Genomic DNA, 23,464 nt, shown 5'->3' on the forward strand with positions numbered 1-23,464 from the left:
TTATTAAAACCAATGCTTCTTCATGTGGGCCCTTGTGATATTATCTGGTATTTAGAGACCTCTAATGCTTCAGATCTAAGTCTGTAAAATTGTTTCTGAACAAGTGTGAGTGAGCACACCACATCTATGAGAATAAGGCACATGTACAAAATACACTGTCTTATGTACATACAGGGTGTATATATGCACACCCGTCCCAAAGCAGCTTTTCAAACCACTGCAGACCAATGTCACTATTAATGCAGAGGGGTGGGGTATATTTTTTAAGGCTAAGCATTATGGATGTTGCCCTTTTAAGAAAACCTAGTCAATGAGTCATTTATGATTCCACTGATTAAATTTTCCCATTGAATACAAAAGCATCATCTTGGATTTTACATGACATATAACTATCAGAACAAGTATAATCGAAGCAAAATTATTCCTCCTTGAGAAAGCAATCATCTCTTCTAGTCTCTTCTAAAAAAGCACTTAACATTCATACATTTATTGAGTTTTGACAGTAAAAATTAAGTCTGCTTTTTTCACTTACGATGCCCAATTTGAGAGAGAACGGAAGAGAAAGGATATCTTTTTAATCTATTAAAAACTTGTTTTAAAATCACTCAACGAAATGCTGATATTGCTAACATGACAGGCTAAGGTGTTCAATGGTCATCCAGAAAGTAGCTCATTTAGCAGCGTGTTAAACAGGAATACACGATCTGCTCACAAATTTAATCTTTGTACTCAATCAGGTATTCTGGATAAATCTGGTGCTTCTCAAAAATGACAAAAATGGATGGATTCAGGAGAGTGTTCACACAGCTGTTATAGAAAAGACTGCTGTCGTTATTTTTGGCAGGGGGGCGGAGATAGGAAGAATTGCCCATTGTAAAATCTCCCACCAATACTTTGGCGAGAAACATGGTCTTGCTAGAAGAACTGACTCCACTGTATTTATCAGAATATGCAGCATCCCTTGCAAAGTAACTTCCTATAAAGAAGAAAGACATAAGGAAGAAGAGGCCACACTGTAAGTTCAACAAAATTGTAGCGTATTTAGTGGTTTTAATGCCAAACAGGGATTGGGAAGACCAACATTCAAATCCATACTGGTCAAATCCATACATCCACATTCACTACATCTCAGCCCCATCCACTTTGGTGAGGATAAAACTAGAGATGATTATGATGTGGCCAGCCTAACCTTCTGGATACCAGGATGTAAATGCAGCAAATGAATTAATATTAAAATTTGAAATCATGTATGGTCTTCAAACAGGGCCAATCTAGCCCCAGAACAGCTGGATCAGCATAACCCAAAGGAGGAACTGAACCTTCCATACTTTGAATGATGATTTTGCGCATTACTATATAGGGGTAGGCTTCAAAGTTTTTAGCAAGGGTGGGTGCCGGGGATGGGTGTAGCCTAGTTGCCCTCCTGCACCATGGCGGGGGAGGTGCTTTTTGCCCTCCCTGAGCTTGGGAGAGTTTTTTCGAGCCTCCGGGAGGGTGAAAACGGCCTTGCCAGGCTCTGGAGGCACTCTGGAGGTTGGAAACAAGCCCATTTCTGGCCTTCCCAAAATTCCACTAGGCCTGTTTTTAGCTGTCCCCAAGTCTTCGTGCACGCCCTGCATTTACCTGCAACCAAAACGGGCTGCGTGGGGGCTCCTGGGAAGGATGGGATGGGAGTGGCCAGCCCGGAGTGGGATTTGGGGGTTCTCCAAACTGCACAGAATCTTAGCTAAAGGTTCTCCCGAACCCCTGCAAATCCCCAGCAGCTCACCCCTTACTAAATCTAGGCCGGGGGGGGGGGGTTTCCTGCTAAATACTTTACTACATCTCTTTAATCAGATGCTCTTCAGATACGTTAGATGTCAAGATCCATTATTTCCAGCCAATACAGTCATTGAAGACAGATGCTAGAACCCAATTCAACAACATCTGGATGGTCAGTGTTCCCCATCCACTTTTGCTAACATCTGAATTCAAAAAGATGGTACAGAAGTATAGGAAGTGTATCAACTTCAATTAAATTATTACGTTCAAAACACCGTAGACGTTTACCTTTGCCATAAGCTGTACCATGAACACCACAGATCCTCCAATCAAAATTCTGCTGGCAGATGGCATCTACATGGTTTTTACTTGTTCCATGAAACAGGTGCCTTTCATCTACATCCTTTCCTCCATTTGCTTTCTTCATTTGTTCCTTCTGCCTGTAAACATGAAAAATAACCGACACAAATATGTTCATGGAAAAATAAAATGGGAACTGGCAAGGGGATACCTGATGCTAAGAATCCTACCCAGATATCTCTTAATCAGTATTTCTCAACCTCAGCACCTTTTAAGGGAGGTGCAAGGAAGACACCGAAACTCAGAATATACAGGTTTTTTAAAATTTTCTCAGTGATTATTGTTTCCATAAAATTCTAAAAACTGAAGTTGAATCAAATATTTTTATATGTTAGCTTGGTTTCTTATTTGGGGTGTTTCCAAACCCAGATTTGCTTCCTTCAACATCATACCTCCTTTATACATCATTTACTAAGAGAGGTTTTGGAAATATTTTCATTGTTCAGAAAAATATTTTAAAAATAAAAACTTCTTTTCGAATCTTCAATATGTGTACCGCAGAGCTCTTTATATTTCTACTTGCAACATGTAAGTAGCTCCATGATTTGTGCGCTTTAATCTAAGTCAGTGTTTTCCAACTTAAGATGTGTGAACTCCCTCACATCTATCATCCAGATTCCAACTGGACTTCCTTGGGGTTTTTTCCCTTGAAGATGTTTCGCTCGTTCATTCCAGAAGCTTCTTCAGTTCTTTTAACTCCCACAATTTTCTAGGTGTTGAAGTCCAGGCATCCGAACATTGCCAAGGTTGTGAAACATTGTTCTAAGGTAACATCCCCAAGTCTTCCTCAGCTATGATAATGGATTCCTCATGTTACAATAAAATCCGCCATCCTGGGCCCAAAGTTTGGGATATCAGGCTCTGCCTGTCACAAGCCAGGACAAAAGGTGAGTGATGGAGGTAACACCTCCTTAAAAAAACTTGTTCCAGCTGGCCCTGCTGGTAGCACTTCATAAGGGCTCCTTTCCAGGGTTACAGGAGAAGACGGTCAATGGTTTTGAAGGTGGAAGAGGGTTTTGAGCCCCAATTGCAGATAAAGTGGCAAAACCATCTTCTAGAAGAAGGGAAATTCTGATTACCATCCTCCACTGCCTTGTGGCTATATCCACTATTGGAAAAGGCTTCAGGAGTCAACCTCGAGGCAAAATCTAGAGCTGGAATTCTGGAAGCAGTTTGTGATTGTGTACAACCACGTTCTTGTAACTCCTGTGACACACCTGGAAACAATTGTATTGGTTCTGCCGTTCCATTGGATTATTTCAGCAATGTGCAGAGGGGGGAATCTGCTGCTTGGGTAACAGTCTATCCTCCATATTAATCTACCCAGGCCTCGTGCTCTGGAGAGGACACTCCAGTTTTAGCTCTTTCCAGAGCACGATACCATAATCTTTTGAGACTGATGGATGCCAATGCATGTTACAGTTAGCAAATGGATTTTCACCTGGGTCCAATACGCAATATTTGCACTATGATAAAGGAAAGCTTTCACACTACCGGGGGAAAGATATGGCAAACAAAATGAACATTTTGCCACAAAAAAGGAACCCTATTTACATTCTAGGAACTGGAAATAACCACTTTACATGAAGACAGAAGCTTTCAACCAGATTATTAGCTATGTGACCATCAGAGAGCAACCCCCAAAATTTAAGAAAGAATTAAATTCTCTGCTCCCTGGCAATACAACCAGGATCAACCCTCAGTACTTTGAATTTAAATAACCCTGAGAAATTCTTGCAAGGAAGTATTCTCTTTTAATCCAGCATTCTGCTGTGCAACAGGAACATGGAGCTTTTGAAAAAAAAATCAATTTCAGAGAAGCCAATGACAACAGTGGAGCCAGTTTGCACATACCACTGATAAACTTCCCAAAGAGATGTATTCTGGATTCTTTTGATGGCCGATATTGTGACCCTGGGCAGTGTACGCTGAAAGTTAGTCTGGACTTTTATGTACTCGCTGGAGGATGGAAGGAGGCTGATCAGCTGCAAAGGGGAAAAAAAGGATATAAATATGGGCCTCAAAAATAGGAGGAAAATTTAATATTGTGTCTGGGGAGATTCTCACTCATCCAGGTCATGGCTGTCCTAAAGGTGCTTTTTCAAGAGGCAACTGGACTTTCTGGATTTTCTTTGAATAGCAATAGCAATAGCAGTGGACTTATATACCGCTTCATAGGCCTTTCAGGCCTCTCTAAGCGGTTTACAGAGAGTCAGCATATTGCCCCCAACAATCTGGGTCCTCATTTTACCCACCTCGGAAGGATGGAAGGCTGAGTCAACCCTGAGCCGGTGAGATTTGAACCGCTGACCTGCTGATCTAGCAGTAGCCTGCAGTGCTGCATTTAACCATTGCGCCACCTTGGCTCATTTGAAGACGTTTTGCTTCTCATCCAAGAAGCTTCTTCAGCTCTGACTGGATGGTGGGGAATGGAAGGATTTATACTCCTTGCAGAGAGTTAGTCATTTACATTTTTTAAAGAAAAGAATGCAAATGACCAGCTGTCTGTAAGACTGTAAATCCTTCCATTCCCCACCATCCAGTCAGAGCTGAAGAAGCTTCTTAGATGAGAAGCGAAATATCTTCAGAGAAAATCCAGAAAGTCCAGTTGCCTCTTGAAAAGCACTTTTGGGATATTCAAAGTAAAGGATTAAGAAAACCTGAATAATGATGGGCTTTAAAACCAGGACCTGCCAAAGATGGAATGCCAGCATTTGTATTCCATAGTAATAGCCTTTGGCTATTTGTTATAATGCCACTGTGTGCAATACCTGACTTAAAACAAACACACACACACACACACACACACACACACACACAGAGTAAAATTCTGAGTTGAACGACAGTTGCACTGGGAATATAGACCCATCTACCTAGTTTGGTAAAACTTACCTTATATCCCAGTTCTGGTAAAGCTGTCTTGTCCCAGTGAGGTGGAATGTTTGTAGCGCTTCCCTTTGATTGCTCTGTTTTGCTTGTAAATAAAGAGATTGCAGAATTAACCCAACTCTCTCTTATATAATGCAAAGGGGAAAGAAATGTTCATCAAGCAAAGTCAAGGAATTCTGATTTGGAATGTGACTTCGAAGCAACTGTTAAAAACACCTACTGTATTTTTCAGAGTATAAGTTGCATCTTTTTCTCTTAAAAAAGAGGCTGAAAATCTCGCTGTGTCTTATACACTAAATACAGCATTTTTGGCCTCCCAAAACCCCGCCACCTTTGCAAAAATGGCCGTGGCTGTGCATAGCATTTAGGCGGCTTACAGAGTGATCCTGGGGGCTGGGGAGGGCAAAAATTAGCAAAAAAGGATGTTTTTTTCCTTGTTTATGCCTCCCCAGCCCCCAGAAGCACTGTATAAGCCTCCTAAAGGCTATGCATACCCTTTTTTTTGTCAAAAAACAGGCAAGTTTTCAAGAAAAACTGGCCATTTTTGAGAGGTCTGTAGAGTGCAAAAACTTTTTTTTTAAAATTTGCCTCTTCAAAATCTTGGTGCGTCTTATACTCTGGTGCGTCTTATACTCCGAAAAATACAGTATAACTTGAATGAGGGAGAGGAAACTGAAGCAACCAGCCATACGTTTAAATCTGTGTGAGTGAAGTTCTTTCCTTATTCTTGGTTTACATTGAGAGCACTTAGTTTCATCCCCACATAAAATGCACATTAAAAAAAAACGGTAAAAATTTGACACTATCATGGCTTCCATTTAGACTTTTTTTTAAACCAATCCTGTGGGTATCCTTGAATTCCAGTACCCCTCATTATATGTTATTCAACTTTAACCTCTGCACTAGGGCTCTCTTCAGGCCACACAGAGAGCAGATACATCATATAATAGTCATTTCACCTCCCTTTCCTTGCCTTAAATTGGACTTCCTCAAGCTTCTAGAATCCCATTTTCCACAGAATTGAAAACTTGCTAAGAATTTTACTAGTGTTGGACCAGTAATATTTTTTACTGATCTTGGAAGGAACCAGATTGGGGAAATCAGTCGGATGATCTGTAAAATGTACTTCTCTGGATTAACAGAATCCCAAGGAAAAGCATAATGTTCTAGAGATCTAGGCACATACATACTTTTCAAATTACAAACCAAATTATGAGGCGTGTTTCCCTCCCCCTCCAAAAAAAATCTAGTCACCAACCTGCTTTTCCTTTTCTCCACGTCTTCCTTAGATACAAACCTAGGCCGTCTACAAACACTTCTTTCTGTGTGATATTTCAGGTTTTTCTGTTTCATGGCTGAAAAATACCCACATAAACATCTCTCAAAACATTGAATTTGTGCCTTTAAGAATGAAAACAAAGTCTGTCTAGGATACTAGCTGGATTCTAAGAAGGTGAAACGCTAGGTTATCTACACCAGATAAGAACAATGCAGCTTTTCTTGGAACTCTTACATGTTTTGTAGGCATCGTTCTCCCTACAAAATATCAAAGGTGCTTCTGGCCCCAAAGATTATTTACCTTTATCTAAGGCATGTTAAGCCCCTTCTGCCCACTGATCTGACTTACCAAGTTTCCAATTTGATTTTTAATTGAAAATTGGCGCAAATAAAAATCTACTCCTAAAATCAAATGGAAAGTCAAGGTGACCTAGCCTTACCTGCTTATCTCAAAACTCCTTACTATATTCAAAAATCTCTTTTATTGTTAACCAAGACATGAAAGGGTCCAAGTTGACTTATTCTCTTTCTTATACAACCCTGATTCCAAATTATATTAATGCTTTAAAGATCAAAGTGATTTGTCAAGCAAGGCCACTCAAGCAGAGACCCACAGACCTCTTTTGCTTTGCGGTTTACAAACTTGGAAGATACTATCCATGAATTTGGCCCTAGAACATGATCCAATACAGTTGAACCTGATTAATAGAGATGTATGATTCTCCAGCAATTTGCATGTAACAGAGAGGGCAGGTTTTTGGGGACTTTACATAACAGCTTTATCCACCTTGATCAGCTATTTTTAAGCCAGGTGCATAATCGTTCAATCACAGTCAAGACCATTTGATTTGAGGACAAATGGCTTTTTATCACTGTGTAACCTATTCGCTTTTACGACTAAAGTGGGGGCAATTTGAACATATCTTTATGGATAATGAGTAAGGGTAAGGATCTCTGGTGGCACAGTGTTTGAACGTAGTATTGCAAGCTAATTTTGCCAATAGAGTTCGATCCTGACAGGATTCAAGGTTGACTTCTCAGGCCTGGAAGCCATTTTTTGCATTGGGCCTTCGGGCCTGCCACATTGATTGCTGTGGGAACTGGGAGGGTGATTATATGGAGTGGGATAATTATAGTCAAAATAACATTCCTTTCTCAGAGAGTCAAGGACAGCTTGCCCTGCACCTGGAGTAGCGTGACTGGGAGGCATCTTCAGTTGGGATGGTGTTTGATTGGACCATGTGATGGACCTGTGGGTGCTGGGCAGGGACTTGAACTTCAGGTTTTCCCAGCTGTGCCAATATGACATTTCTAATAAAATGGAACTTCGAGGAATCTCAAGCCTCGGAGTCTTCTTTCGTTAGGGGTGTTACTTGGAACCCCGACATTAACCCGAATCTTTCCATTCTTCCAGCTTTCCATCCTTCCGAAGTCAGTAAAATGAGAACCCAAATTATTAGGGGCAATATGCAAATAATGTTGACTTTGTGAACCACCCATTGTGTAAAGCACTGTGGTGCGGTGTATAAGCCTAACTCAGGGGTAGTCAACCATTTTATACCTACCGCCCACTTTTGTATCTCTGTTAGTAGTAAAATTTTCTAACCGCCCACCGGTTCCACAGTAATGGTGATTTATAAAGTAGGGAAGTAACTTTACTTTATAAAATTTATACAGCAGAGTTACAGCAAACCCTTACCACCCGCCATGAAAGCTGGAACGCCCACTAGTGGGCAGTAGGGACCAGGTTGACTACCACTGGCCTAACTGCTATTGCTAACGAAGCAATTTATAATTACTTGTTTGAAGTTCAGGACTGTCACTGCCACAATATCTATATAAAACAAGGGAGTCTGAAGGGGTTTTTTTTGGGGGGGGGAGGTATGTCTAATAATGGTATTATCCTTAAGACCATGAAAAGGGAATTGGCGAAACAGTTTAAGAACCATGATAACTTAATTATATCCGAGTTTATTAATGCAAAACCTGCTTGCTTAATTTCTAATCAGATGGACCTTTCTTCCTAATAGACAATATTAGGCTAAAGGAACCAAATATTATGGCCAAGGCAGATCAACATGGATTTTTTAAAACCTGTTGCTGTTTCCAAACAGCTCAGTTGATACAAGAGGGAAAACACACCTTTAAAATCAATCTCATAATTCTGTGTCCCAGCCGAGAACTTGAGGGTCGTAAATGCTTCAGACTGGTAGGCTTTCTCCAAGTCAAAGGTGGTCACAGTAGCAGCAAAATGATCACCATCCTGACATCACAGAACCAAACAAAAGCATTTGCACATCACTCCAGAAAAATCTAGGTTCTTTGAATTTTATTTTTAAAAAAGGACTTTCTTAAGAATTAGAATGAGTTATCTGTTTCTAGATTGCTGATTCAAATGTATGTTGAAAATGCTGGAAACATGAAGGGTCATTTTATTGTACTTGGTGGAGTTGTAAAAATAAAGCCAGAATATTTGGGTTAGGGTAGCCAGTTAAAGATGCCACTTAATGTTCCTGGAAGAGAGTCCAAATTAACAGTCAGGCACCATAATGTATTTGCTGCTTAGCCCCAGCATTACTGTTCTATTGTGACCAAGGGTCAGTGCAATGGATTTCCCCATTTTCTTCTCAATGCTGGAGGTGAATCCTTCCTCCATGAAAGAACAGAGAGCTACAGACCGAACAGAAAATGTCATTAGGAACTTTTTCATCCAAGTCATTAGGATGCTATGCAGCTATGTTTTTCTGGCTGGCTGGGAAACTCTAGGACAGTGTTTCTCAACCTTGGCCACTTGAAGATGTCCGGACTTCAACTCCCAGAATTCCCCAGCCAGCGAATGCATTCGCTGGCTGGGGAATTCTGGGCGTTGAAGTCCGGACATCTTCAAGTGGCCAAGGTTGAGAAACACTGCTCTAGGAGTTGAACTCCACTCATCTTAAAGTTGCTAAGGTTGAGAAACCTGCTATACAGCATGAAGAAGATGACAACATGATTACAATGATAGTAAGGCTTACTTGCTTCCCATACTCTTTCCATAGATTGTGTTCATCCTTCCAGTACCAGATCCAATCTGTTGTAAGAATATAGTGCGGAGGCTTGGTCACAGAAGATGGTGTGGAAAGCCGTCTAATTTTAGCAGAGCCCCATGTCATACTGGAGAAATTGATATATTGGATGAATGATGTCTGGTCCGGTCCTCCAAATTGCAATATACTGTGGACAATGGGATGTTAAAAAGTTAGAACTTTTTTTTAAAGGTTTGTTCTAACCCCGTGATGGTGAAAATATGGCACATGTGCCACAAGTGGCACAAGGAGCCATATTTGCCGGCATGGCAGCCCATGGTAGCCCTCAGCCCCCAGCTGATTTTCAGCCTTCTGGAGGGCCAGGGGAAGCCATTTTCGTCCTCCCCAGACTTCAGGAAAGCCTCCAGAGCCTAGAGAGGGCGAAAAACGGACCAATGGGCCAACCGGAAGTTCATTCCCAAACTTCCGGTTGGGCCATTGAACCGTTTTTCACCCTCCCCAGGCTGTAGAGGTTTTCCTGAAGCCTGGGGAGGGCGAAAAACAGGCCCAAAAGGCAAACAGGAAGTTTGTTTCCAAACTTACAGTTAGCCTGTTGAGCCTGTTTTTTGCCCTCCCCAGGCTACGGAGGCTTTCCTGAAGCCTAGGGAGGGCAAAAACGGCCTCCCTGGCCCCCCAGAGGCCAGAGGGATGCTGTTTTTGCCATCCCCAGGCTTCAGGAAAGCCTCCGTAGCCTGTGGAGGGCAAAAATCCCACCCTCACGCAGGGGTCACAAACGCATGTGCGGGTGGGGGGGTCACTTGCACATGCGCAGGTGGGGAGTCGCTTGCGCAAGAAAAAATGTTAGCCATCACTGTTCTAGCCTATTTCAGAGATGGTGAGCTATGACATTCCTGTCAAGCATACCACAACATTTTGGGTGACCCATCAGTGTTCACTAATACCTAATGCTGAGTGCCACAGGATGGCCTAGATGGGAGGAGGAGGAAATAGACAATTGTTTATTCTCTCCCCTTCCCCTTCCCTCCCTCCCTCCCTCTATTCTATTCTATTCTATTCTATTTATTAAATTTATAGGCCGCCCAATCCCTCCCTCCGTGTGTGTGTGTGTGTGTGTGTGTGTGTGTGTGTGTGTGTGTGTGTGTAAAACATGCCAGAAGAGTCAAGGTAGCCATTTTCTGAATTTTTGGCATGCCGAGCCCAAAAGATTCACCATAGTTCTTCTATTTTCATGATCTTTTTATGGAAACCAGAAAAATATATTAGAACAATGATAAATATTTTCTGCATGGAAAGAAAACTTTTAGCTTTCCATCCTTTACAATAGTGACTGCATCACATTTGCTATGTTTCTAAGGGTAAGTGAAGCTAATTTAGGACAAGAATGCTTTCACTCAAAATAAGCTTTACCCAACCTCAGGAGCACAATCCCAAAACCAAATCTAAGAAATGAAATCTTTTTTTATCTAGGATAAAGATGGACAGCGTTCAAAAATATAGATACTCTAAAGGAGAAGTCCAGAAGCATAAAAAATTCAATATGAATTCTGAAACAATTATTCCTTAAACATGTCACCAAAAAAAGTGTTTTTTAAAAAAGCAAAAAATATATATAAAAGGCATTGTTTCAAGCATAAAGTGCTTCACAACCACAGCAATAACTAAGCGTATGACCTTATTTAAAAACTCACTGAAAAGCCAGAATGATAACTAGCTGGCATCATAGCCATAAAAGAGACCATTTCTATGAAACTTAAACTGAAAGGACTTGTATCATTTTTATATTTATGAGGTATATTAACTTATATTGCAGTTCACTGGTACAACTCTCAAACTCTGGACAGAACTAGGTTAACGGTAAGTACTCCATTAGTATTAGGCTTTTGTTTAAAATCAAAATGTTTGAAAATCTCCCCTTCCATTATTCCATTCTTCTCATCTTTGCAAACTCAAAAGAGGCGAAAGGAGAAATTTAGTCACACTGATAAAACTCCAGAGTAAATTGGGACCAACTGAACTCTATGCCCTTTTGTACTGACTTCATCAAAATCTTAAGCGTAACTTAAGGTAAAGGTCCCCCTCGCACATATGTGCTAGCCGTTCCCAACTCTAGGGGGCGGTGCTCATCTCCATTTCAAAGCCAAAGAGCTAGCGCTGTCCGAAGACGTCCCCATGGTCATGTGGCTGGCATGACTAAACGCTGAAGGCACACGGAATGCTGTTACCTTCCCACCAAAGGTGGCCCCTATTTTTCTACTTGCATTTTTACATGTTTGTGAACTGCTAGGTTGGCAGAAGCTGGGACAAGTAACAGGAGCTCACTCCGTTTGGCAGCGCTAAGGATTTGAACCGCCGAACTGTAACTTGAAGTATAACTTACATGAGTCTAAAAGTTATTTGTATGAAGCACATAATCCACTTTCAGATTCTATTTACAGTAAATAGATAACATCCCGATTCAGATTAGGATCTGCATATAGAATGAGAAAACTCCCTTTTTTTTTTTTTGCGCTCTTCTTTAATATATTCCTGAGTGATTGAGAAGTAGTAGTCTACCAGAGGGAAAAATTTGGCAAACAAAGAAGCTTGAGAGGAAAGATTTAGCTTTTCTCACTCACTTCCTATCTGTAACTGATTACTCTGTACGTACAGTAAATGTAAATCTAGAAACAGAGTAACACAAAACAGGATTTATGCATGATTGGAAGTATCGAGAATTGCACACATTTTGATTATGAGATTTATGCCAGTTGGGTAACCTAGAATAGTGATGACTAACATTTTTTGTTGTCACGTAATGAAAGCGTGCGTGCCTTGCACCCATAATGCAATGTGTGTGACCACCCCCACGTGCTCCACCCCATGCAAATGCATGTGACTCCCCCATGTGCCCCTCCCCCTGTGCATGACCCTCCCCTGCACCATGTTTTGGGCCTAGTAGGCCTCCTTGCAACCTCCTGGGAGCAAAAAGTGGCCGCGGGGAGGGGGGACCATGCCACCCCCCCCATGCATGTGCATTTGTCTCCCGCAAGTGCCCCGCCCCCATGCATGAGCGGCAGACACCCGAAAATCAGCTGGCCAGCGGGAGGTGCACACACGTGGCATGACAAAACCGCGCTCCACTAAAGCACGCCCGATTAAACCGTGTCGCTGATGTCATCAGCAGGGCGACAACAGCAACCGCGGGAAAAAAAGGGCGCTTTAAATAGCGCTTTGAAAGCAAGCCGATTCAAGTTAAGGTAAGGGTTAGGTTTAGGGTTAGGGTTAGGTTAAGGGTTAGGATTAGGTTTAGGGTTAGGTTAAGGGTTAGGGTTAGGTTTAGGGTTAGGTTAAGGGTTAGGATTAGGTTTAGCGTTAGTTTAAGGGTTAGGTTTAGGTTTAAGGTTAGGTTAAGGGTTAGGTTTAGGGTTAGGTTTAGGATTAGGTTTAGGGCGGTTAGGTTTAGGTTTAGGGGTTAATTTTAGCTTTAGCGTTTACAGCGTGCTTTTTTCGTCACGCTGTGATGACGTCAGCTACGCGGTTTCATCGAGCGCGCTTTAGTCGAACGTGGTTTTGTGGTGGAACCCACACACATGCATGGTGGAGCTGAGTTGGGCAACAGTTTGTGTACCTGTAGAGAGGGCTCTGCGTGCCACCAGTGGCACTCATGCCACAGGTTCACCATTATGGACCAGGGACGAAGGCCATGGAAACCACTTCCAAAAATGTTGTCAAGAAAACTGGATGGATATCTCCAGGAATTTCATCAGGAGTCAAAACTGATTTGAAACTTCCCCACACACACCTCTAATTTACACAGGAAGCTTATATTAAAATGTTTCATATCACTTCTACGTATTACAATAATAGGCAAACCATTAAAAAACCAGTTAAAACATGCATTAAAATGTTCAAAGAAGAAAAAAGGAAGAAAAAATAGCATCAATACAATTCAAGTCGAACAAGAACATGTTGTTATGAGAACAAATTATTACTACATTCATACCTTTCATTGCCTGGGTCGCAGAAGGCTTGTTCAATTTTCTTCATATTGTCCATGTCTTTCCACAAAGTACCATTTAAAACTTGCCATCTATATGGCAAATCGTAGTGAACTCGGGTGCATTTATCTAAATAAACAAACCAACCCACGTTATGTTATACTATATTCTTGATCCATTAAGATACTTTTCAAGGAGCAATGTAAGGAATTTATACTGATGAAAATGCCAGGCATACAGGGGTGGTGAGCTTCTTGCAAATGTTCCATTTTTACACCTTTTATTTTCTCTTTTGCAAATACTTATATGCAGTACATCATTGCATAATTATTCTTTGGTTATCAGAAATCATCAAAGGTATTATGAAACAGACCTCGAGTTTCTAAGAGAGTGTTGTGGCCCGACAGCGGAGCTGGCAGCAGATTCAGACAGTGAAGAGGTTGGGGAGGAACATGGGCCAGTCCTGGAGTCTGGGGAAGGCTCTGATGAGGGATCTGCATTGGAGGCAGAGTTGGGCTGTCTGACAACTATCAGCTGCCTTTGGAGTCAGACATCAGTGAGGCAGATGAACAACTGGACCCTGTTCCATGCACAGTTGCCATATGAAGGGAATGGCTAAGGAGCAAGGGCCAACTTCGGAGTAAGGCCGCAGGTGGCTGATAAATGGCCCCTCCCATAGGGAATAAAACAGGAGCGAAAGGGGAGTGGAGTTTGCAGGAGACAATTAGTTCACTTAATTGGTTTGTGACTCTCAGAGGCTCCTTGCCAAGTTTTGAAGATACCAGCCTGGCAGCTCTCCAAGCCAGGTAAGGTCTGTGACTGTATATTTACCCCTGAACGACTTTCCTGGATGTGAATGAGAGGAATTCACAGTAACTTAATAAAAAGGGTTTTTTGTCAGGACAAGGAGTCTGCTTCGTGGTTTGGGGAAACAGTGAGTTCCAAAACTGGGCTGCAAAGAAAAGAACCGTAAGGCCTCATAATTCTTTGCTGAATAATTAGTCCAGATACTTGCAGCCTAAATATGGTAGATCTAGCTCTTAATTATTCATTCACACATATGTCATTAACAGCAAGATGACAACCTCACTTCACAGCAGAAATGTGAAATTAATACATTTTTTCTTCTACTGAAAGCACATTATTAGAAGTGGGTGGTGGGCAGAGCTGAAGAAGTCCTGCGGTCTACATCTAAGCTGCTCTGAAAGATGCTAAAGGTCAATTTCATGGTATCTGGAAAGACACAAATCCAAGACCAGATTGACAAGGGAAGCCATTTTTTTCTGAATGGTGATGGTCTCCATACAGAAAGAGATCAAAAAGCCATTAATCTAGGGATCCTTTATTTTGGATTTCTGTATTGAGCAAGGATTGGGTTCAGCCTAAATCAGGGGTGTCAAACTTGAATTTTATTGAAGGCCGCATCAGTTTGACCTCGGGGTGGGGCGGGGCGGGGCCAGCCCAATGTCACTCATGTCAGGGGCGTCTGTGGTGGCCTGAGCACTCTGCCAGTGAAAACAAGCTCCTGAGCTCCATTTTGGGCTGCAACAACCTCCTCCAACCCTGTGCCAGCGAAAATGGAGCTCAGAGGGCTGTGCACGGCCCTTGCAATCTATGTTTTCAGCTGTAACAGCCTCCTGCAACCCTCTGCCTGTGAAAACAGAGCTTGGGGCAGCCACAAGTGGCCCTCCCAAGCTCCATTTTCACTGACCACGACAGGCCGATCCTTTACTGTTTCCAGGAAGGTCTTGCGGGCCAGATCTAAGCACCTTGTGGGCCAGATGTGGCCCGCAGGCTTTGAGTTTGGCACCCCTGGCCTAAATGATGTTTTCTAACTCCATGATTTTAAGGGTGTGGTGAGAAATGACAGCATTCATATAAAGCATATCAGAAACAGGGAAAACGTGACCCAATTGGTTTTACCCAACTTACCTTGAAAGCTACAACTTTTCCTAATGTGGTATAAGCAAATCGTATCTAATCCATCAATGTCTGTGGTGGACACTACTTTATTTTCTCTTACGTCCTCCAATTCTCCCAATCGCCCTCAAGGGGAAAAAAAAAGTACTCAGATCAGCTGTAGAATCACAAAAACTAATGCAAACTAAAATTAAGCAGAAAAGAAGAAGCAGAAAGGGAGAGAAAAAAGAAAAAGCTGTAAGTGCAAAAAGAAAAAAGTAGCAAAAATATAGGAAAAAATAAAGATAGAGTGGCTTCATATATTCCTCATAGCAGTTATAAGTACAATTGTTTAGAGACAATTGTCTCTAAAATTATATCACGACTCTCTTCATTTTATAATCTATTCTGTTTAATCATCAAAACCTTAAAACCTTAAAAGTTTATTTTTTTACTCGAAAGGCTTATAGGGGTTTCTAGTCACAAATAAAATGTAGATACGGTGGTACTTTGGTATTCAACTGAAACTCATTGAACTTAGTACTTAATGCATTTTGACACAAAATGTTTGTCCCAGTACTCAACACACAAGCTGTAACTTATAGGTGCTGGCTGCCTTGTGACTTACTATATTATTCCTTATGGAAAAAAAACTGTTTGGTACTCATCATTTTTTGTATGCATCGTGCCTTCCTTAACTAATTAACGATGGGTACCATGGTACTGTCTTTTGTAGAATAAAACAAATCCATTTAGCACCTTTAATGAATGAACTTCTGAGAACTTATGAGTTATGAAAGTTTATTTATATGCCGCCCTTTTCCCTGGGGGGACTCAGGGCGGCTTACAACTCGAGGGAGGGGGGAAACAAACATTCACATGCACACACTGAGATAAGGTTTGGATAGAAGAGTTATTGACAACCTTCACCCAGCTTTAGTAGGCTTATCAACCTGAGAACTGATCTCTAAAGACCATGGGAGCATAGTCCCAGAATACTGCTTCCATGAGTAGGGCAGCAGGATCAGAACCCCCACAATACTAAACCTACGTTAATGGGTCACAAAAATTCTGAAGTCTTTTGTGGCTTAAACAAAGTAACTCCAAACTGAAAGCCAACCAAGAAATCTTTGCCCTGACTAGAAATTGTCTTCCAATGACCTGAAAGAAGAATCACCATGTTTCCCCAAAAAGAACACCAAGTCTTATTTTCTTTTGATCCCCGAAAAAACAGCTAGGGCTTCTTTTAGAGCAGGGGTGTCAAACTTGATTCCATTGAGGGCCGCATCAGTGTTGTGTTTGACCTCAGGAGGAGGAGTGGGGGTGGCCAGCTATATGTCACTTGTGTCGGGGTACCTGTGGTGGCCCAAAGCTCTGCCAGCGAAAATGGGCTGTTTCCAGGGTGGCCCTCTGGGTTAGATCTACGCACCCCATGGGCTGGATCCATCCCATCCGGTTCTTGGGTTTGTCACCCGTGTTTTAGAGGGTCATTGAAGCACTTGAAGCTTTATATGTGTCCTATAAACTCAGACCCTGATGACACAGATAAACAACCCTCTAAAAAGCGCTGTCAAAATCCCAGCCCTCGAGCTGGATGTGTCACACTCTGGCCACGCCCATGTCTGGTTTAGCGAAAGAGCAAAAAAGTCCCAATACGTCACATGAAACCACTGTGATGATGTGAGTTTGACACCCCCTGCTCTAAAAGGGATGCAAATGACCAGCTCTCTGCAAGGAATATAAATCCTTCCATTCCCCACTATCCTGTCAGAGCTGAAGAAGTTTCTTGGATGAGAAGCAAAATGTCTTCAAAAGAAAAACCAAGAAAGCCTCCTGAAAAGCACCTTTGGGACAAACACGACTGAGAATCTCTAGAGAGTTTAAGGCAAGTCACAAATCACTCCTGTAAAACACTCCCACTTCTGCTGTATTTTTTTCTCCTGAGGATCTAGTCTATGGAGTATGAGATCCCTGGGATTTTGTACTGAATAGCACATACCTGCCCATAGCACACACATCCCACCACTACTTTGTAGCACATGAAGGCCTTCCCAGCCATGCTTGTGCAGTGCTGTGACAGCCACGGGTACATCCTCTTGCACCTAGTGTCAACCATTCTCTATCTGGCCACTGCATCATATCACTGACCCACTCGCAGGCCACTTGTAACTTGTGACTTCCTGAAGGCTTCCCCAATGATTCTGCTTATTAGAGACCATCAGGAAGTCACAAAGAAATCCTTATTTAACAACCCACGATCCGTGCTCAACAACAGAAACAGAGACCGCAGGAATTGCTATTGCTAAGTGATACAGCCACATGTCACATTTTAATGACTCCACTGCTTAGCTATAGAAATCCCAATCCAAATTGCCATCCTTAAGTGAGGACTGAACTAAAAAAGAATGGCTGTTACTGCTGAGTAATCATGCAGCAGAGAAAAATGAGCTTTCTAAATTATTTAAATCCTAATTGGCAAATAATCAAATACAGCCTGCTTAATACTGTTTCCAATTTCGTAATTGATAAACACAGATGAGAAAGCATGGAATACCAGCAATTATTTTCTCTCTATTTTCAGAGATGACCAAGCTGGTCATATAATACAAAATGGACAGATGTAATCCTTGCACAACTCCTTGAACATGTCAGACTTAAATCTGAATTATCCCAATGCAAAGCTCGGGCATCCCAAACCAGCCAACTGCTACAATACTAAGAGGTGATTCTGACAATGCAACCCTCCCAACTTACTGCTTTCCAATTATGCAAAGATAACAACTCCCAGAATCCAGGAAAATTAGGAACTGTATTCCCAACACCGCAGGCATCAGACTTAAAATAGTACAATACTCATTTCCAAACAGGATTAAGTACTTTACCTCTGTATTTTGAAGATATGTTGTTTTTTATGTCCCACACATTCCTGTAGAACAATGGAATTTTACTAATCAAAGCTTGGCTCATCCCCCACTTCTCCAGTTTCTCATAACAATCAGGATTAAAGATATCATGAGAGTGTCTGCAGTTACTCCCAAATCTACATTCTCCTTGGAGGTAGTACTGGCATATATGAAGTTTAACACAGATCTTCTTAAAGGTGCATGATCCGTAAGGCCCATCCCCTTTGTTGTAATATGGACAGATCTAACGAAGAGAAGAAAATATTATACTGGTATCTTTGAAGCAAATGGATATATTTAATCTATCTCTAGAGCCAAGGAAAGATGTAAATGCACAAATGTTCAAAAAGAATATGGGATTAAAGCATCTCCAGAGACATTTAGAAATGGAGCCAGGAACCATCCTAACACAATACCAGGTGCACATCTTCTAGTATGCAAAGTACACCTATGACCACCAATTGCATTGATAGATTGCTTTCTTCCTAAATGCCTATTCCAGGAGTGTCAAACTGGCAGCCCCCGGGCCAGATGCATCACATGCAGGCCACACCCACCCCAGCTCCGCGAAAATGGGGGCGAAATCGCAAAATGTAACATGACGGTAACATGATGCCATCAGTTTGATATCTGTGGCTATTCAAACCACTCAATGACAATTTTCCACTGCCTTATTAAAGGAACCCAAGAGTATATACCAGTGAGGGGGAACCTATGGCACACAGGTGGCATGTGGAGCGATGTATTAGGGCATGCAAGGCATTGCCCTGTCAGCTCCAGTGTGCATGTGCATATTGGCCAGCTGACTTTGGCCTTCTTTTTTGGCCATTTTTCGCTCTCCAGTGGCTTCCCTTCGGAAACAGTCTTCCAGTTTGCGTGGTGTTGGACCATTTTTCGCGCTCCGGAGGCTTCAGGAAAGCCTCCGGAAGGTTCCGGAAGGTGAAAAATGGCCCTAAGGGGAAACTGTAAGTCACCATTCCCGAACTTCCAGGTTGGGTTTAGGGCCATTTTCCGCCCTCTGGAGGGGCGGGGGAGGCTGTTTTCGCCCTCCCCAAGCTCCTAGAAAGCCTCTGGAGCCTGGGGAGGACGGAAAACGGGTTCATCGTGTGCCAAAAGCAGGGGGCGCGTGCATAGCATTATGGGTGTGGGCACGCCCACACACAACCCCCTGCGCTCCCCTTGCTTTTGGCAAGCGATCTGAAAAAGGTTAGTCATCACTGGTATATACTATGTCTCTTTATTATAAAGTTAGTTATGCTGTACCCTTAGATTTATGCTCTTTATTTATTTGGAAGATTATTATACCCCACTTATTCAATAGAGGCTTTGAAAGCAAGATTAAACCAAAATAAAAATATTAATTGAGGTCATTTTGGTTTGGGGTTTCTTTTGGGGCCTTCAAGTCAGACAACTCCTGACAACTGCCTGGACGTGTTCCTGCAATTTTCTTGGCAATTGGGCCACGATGGTTGGCTGTTGCCTTCTTCCTAGGGCTGAGAGAAAGTGACTAGCCCAAAGTCAGTCTTTGTGCCCAAGATGAGACTGAAACTCAGTCTCCCTGTTTCTAGCCGAGCACCTTAACCACCACAGCAAACGCTCTCTACATGGGGCTGCCCCTGAAGAGTGTTTGAAGACTTCAGTTAGTCCAGAATGCAGTTGCGCGAGCGATTGTGGGTATACCTAGATACACCCACGTTACACCTATCCTCCGCGAGTTGCACTGGCTTCCCATTGGTCTCCGGACACACTTCAAGGTGCTAGTCGTTACTTTTAAAGCCCTACATGGTATCGGACCTGGCTACCTGAGAGACCACCACCTGCCAGTTACCTCCCAGAGGCCTATAAGATCGCACAGACTAGGCCTCCTCCGGATTCCATCTGCCGGTCAATGTCGGCTGGCGACTCCCCGGGGGAGGGCCTTCTCTGTAGCTGCTCCGGCCCTATGGAACGATCTTCCCGTTGAGATCCGGACCCTTACTACCCTTCTGGCCTTCTGCAAAGCGACTAAGACCTGGCTGTTCCGGCAGGCCTGGGGCTGTTGATGTATCCAGCCCCATCCTAAGTTATGAGTGTTGTTGAATTTTTAATGTTGTTTTTTATTTTTTGTATGTCCCCCCTCCCTTTTTTACCTGTAAGCCGCCCTGAGTCTCTTTAAGAGTGGGCGGCATACAAATAAAATAAAATAAAATAAAATAATAAATAAAATAAAATAATAAAAAAAATAAAAAAAAAATAAAAAAATAAAAAAATAATAAAATAAAATAAAAAAATAATAAAATAATAAATAAAATAAAATAAAATAATAAATAAAATAAAATAAAATAAAATAATAAAATAAATATTAAAATAAAATAAAATAAAATAAATAAACTGGCTCTCCAAAAAGAAATACTGATTCATCACCACTGATAGTCACTAAAAGTGCCACTTAATACAGGTAGCCCTTGACTTACAACCATTCATTTTGTGACCATTCAAACCTGCAATGGCACTGAAAGAAGTGACTTGCCGGTTTTCAGATTTACAACTGGTTGAGGCAACCCCATGATCAAAATTTGGATATCTGGCAACCATTTCAAATTTATGACAGCTGAAGCTGATGTGATCATCTTTTGCAACCTTCCAACAGGCAAAGTCAATAGGGAATCCAGATTCACTTAATAACTCTGGCAAGAAAGGTTGTTAAATGGGGAAAGACTTACTTAACAACTGTCCTATTTAAGCAACTGAAATTTTGGACACAACTGTGGTCCTAAATTGAGGACTACCTGTAAATGATGAAATTCTCCCAACATACACTGAATTTTCTTGAGCAAATTAGAATGGTGCGGTGGGCCACATCTTGCACAATGGGAATTTCATTGCCTAACAAGCATCAATTGTGTGTGATAATCTCACCTCAGGCAAGAGTGAAGCATCGTTCTGAAGCAGCAGTTGACATAATTCATCAGAGTTTAAGACATCTAGACCATGTTCTTTTAGGACAGAGAAGTTGTGGCCTGTTTTAATGTCATGGATAAACTTGCATGGTTTCCTAAAGGTTTTGAAAATATGAAACATGGTTTGTCATTGTATCTAGATTTGAGTTTTAAACTACACATTGTTCATAGGTATGAGCAGAGCAGAAAGTGGCATTTACACAGATTATGAAAGCTTAGCTGGGCCAACCCTTAAACAAAGGCCTTCCTGGGAATTCCAAGGATGGCAATGTAAAATCTAGGAATCAAAAATAATATAATCCAGGAAGAAAGCAATGGCAAACTATTTCCATTTCATGCTAAGCAATCTGTACACCTACCACCCAAGCAAATGATCAGCAGATCTCATCTGAAAATTGATTCATTTTTTCCTGGAATTCCAGGGTGCTTAAAAAAACAACAACTTGGAAACCAAGGCTTTTGAGGACTGCGAGTTTAGAAAGCTTCTTCCAACAAGATGCTGGCCAATAAATGCTTTAGATACATCATGTTTTTAAACATCCTAATTTTGCAATGTCAATATAATTTGGGGGAGGGGAAAATGAAGGATCTGAATAAAACAGGTAAACGGAAAACGATGGGAGAGTCAATTGCGGGCAGACCTTGTGATTAGCAGTTTGTTATTCATTCCCTTTTTACTTAAGCAGAGAAACACCTTGTTTTGAACTGATAAAGCAGCACGACATTCCACTTCCTGTTCAAGTAAGTCTTGAAAAGAGTAAACAGGATGGCCAGAAACAGGTAAGAACAGGACCTAAAAGTAGCTTCCTTCTGAAAGGTCCCAGGACTGCCTAGAACAGGGTGCCATTTTAATTGTTTATTTACCATATTTGTTTGTTTGTTTGTCTGTCAAACATGTACAAGGTAGTGTGAACATAAATATGAACAAAGGAAGTGGATGCAGATAAATGGGGACAATAAGACATTTTCTTTGGAAAAGCTGGATTGGGAAAGTCCATTTTACACCTCTCACTTCGGTGGCACATAAGTGTTATCCCAGCTTCATTCATAGCAAGTATAAAGTCAACTGAAGAAAATATATATCCGCGGGGGAATCGCCCCCAGTTTCCCTCATGACCAAAGACCAGAATTTGACATCCTTTCCAAGGCACACAACCTCCCTGGGGAAAATTCCAAGGGTCTTCCAGATAAACCAGTGGCCTTTTACGCTTCCTCCATGTGAATAGAGTTCACTTTTTGAGTAAAGTAAGATTTATTGGGGGATCCTAAGATTTGGAGGCGTCTTTCCAATTTTTTTAAAAGTCTTTTTTTTTCTAACCAGGTGGGGAAAACGGAGCGAGCCTCTCAGACGGAAAAGCGGCCGTCTCCAAAATCCCCTGAATGAATCAGGAATGAGAATCGCGAACTACCCGGCAAGGAACTTCGGCTCCCGCCCTGCCGGAGTTCCCCACGGAAAATGGCCCATTGTGCCTCCCGAGGCTGGGCGGTTCTAAGACCGATTCCTTTCGCCCGCAATAATCCAGACCACATCCGGCAACTCAATTCCCAGGATCCGCGCAAAGCGAAATTCTTCCTCTCCAGCCGAGGACGCGGCTCCGGGTCCCCTCTGCGCCCCCCGCCCCCTCCCGGGTCGCCATCCGCTCGCTCGCAAGCGACCCTCCCCTTTGCCACCTGGGGTGATGGGCTCACCTCGCGGCCTGTTGGCGGCAACTCCCGTAGACGAAGTACCGGCAGAGGTGGAGTTGCCGGCAGTCCCCGGCGCACTTCCCTTTGCCGTGATCCCGGCAGAGCCGCGCCGCGGTGGTGGCCACGACAACACGGTGCTCTTCGCTGCCGGCCGCCGAGGGGGGGTCCTCCCGGGTCACCAGGGTGAATTTCGTCTTGTCCTGCAGGATCGAGTCCAGGCGCCCCGAATCCAGGCGCCCCTTGATCTCACTGACTTTCAGAGAGCCGCCCGCGGCGCACACCCTCCGGAAGATTTCCTGTGCAAAGCCCGCGTCCATCCTGGCCCGGGAGTCTCTCGCCCCTTCCCTGCGACGAACCCACAGCCCACCCACCCAGCCACCCCCTCCGGCCGATCGATTCCTCGGAATTTCCGCCTCTCGAGAACGCTGATCCCACCCCTCTGGGGTCACACCCGACTCTGCTCTTTAACTCTCACTCTCTCTTCGCGGAGAAACGAAACTGAAAGCTGGAGCTTCCTCCGATAAGAACAAGTGCGGCTGGGTTGCTAAGCGATGAAGGGCTGGGGGAAGTGAAACTTTTACTTCCGAATCGACGGTCGTCGGAAAGGGCCGCAGAAGGAGGCAAGCTTTGGACTCGCCCAGGATTCTTCATTAGGCGATCAACCAAGCTTAAAGTACAAAATACTTCCCAAATAATGCTTAGGGATCGTGTCTGTGGAGATCCTCAGTCATCCAGGTCATGGTTGT

General features: G+C 42.7%; 1 protein-coding gene across 1 annotated transcript in view; it reads right to left on the bottom strand.

The window, feature by feature from the left end:
* LOC106543018 (protein mono-ADP-ribosyltransferase PARP12) overlaps positions 1-23,144 on the bottom strand; it is a 23,802-nt gene extending 658 nt beyond the window's left edge. Inside the window, exons 1-12 of the mRNA XM_087723030.1 lie at positions 22,722-23,144; positions 20,992-21,127; positions 18,073-18,337; positions 15,224-15,337; positions 13,297-13,420; positions 9,303-9,501; positions 8,431-8,551; positions 6,269-6,365; positions 5,014-5,095; positions 3,976-4,106; positions 2,050-2,201; positions 1-976 (exon numbers count right to left, since the gene is read on the bottom strand). The exon at positions 1-976 is cut by the window's left edge and continues 658 nt beyond it. Of these exons, the coding sequence (XP_087579156.1) occupies positions 717-976; positions 2,050-2,201; positions 3,976-4,106; positions 5,014-5,095; positions 6,269-6,365; positions 8,431-8,551; positions 9,303-9,501; positions 13,297-13,420; positions 15,224-15,337; positions 18,073-18,337; positions 20,992-21,127; positions 22,722-23,035 (1,995 nt within the window). The 5' untranslated portion in view covers positions 23,036-23,144 and the 3' untranslated portion in view covers positions 1-716. The remainder of the gene's footprint in view (positions 977-2,049; positions 2,202-3,975; positions 4,107-5,013; positions 5,096-6,268; positions 6,366-8,430; positions 8,552-9,302; positions 9,502-13,296; positions 13,421-15,223; positions 15,338-18,072; positions 18,338-20,991; positions 21,128-22,721) is intronic.
* Between the last annotated feature and the right edge of the window lie 320 nt (positions 23,145-23,464).

The sequence above is a fragment of the Thamnophis sirtalis genome, unplaced genomic scaffold (genome assembly GCF_051295495.1).
Source record: "Thamnophis sirtalis isolate CommonGarterSnake01/CBP01778 unplaced genomic scaffold, rThaSir2_p1.2 scaffold_9, whole genome shotgun sequence".
NCBI lineage: Eukaryota > Metazoa > Chordata > Lepidosauria > Squamata > Natricidae > Thamnophis > Thamnophis sirtalis.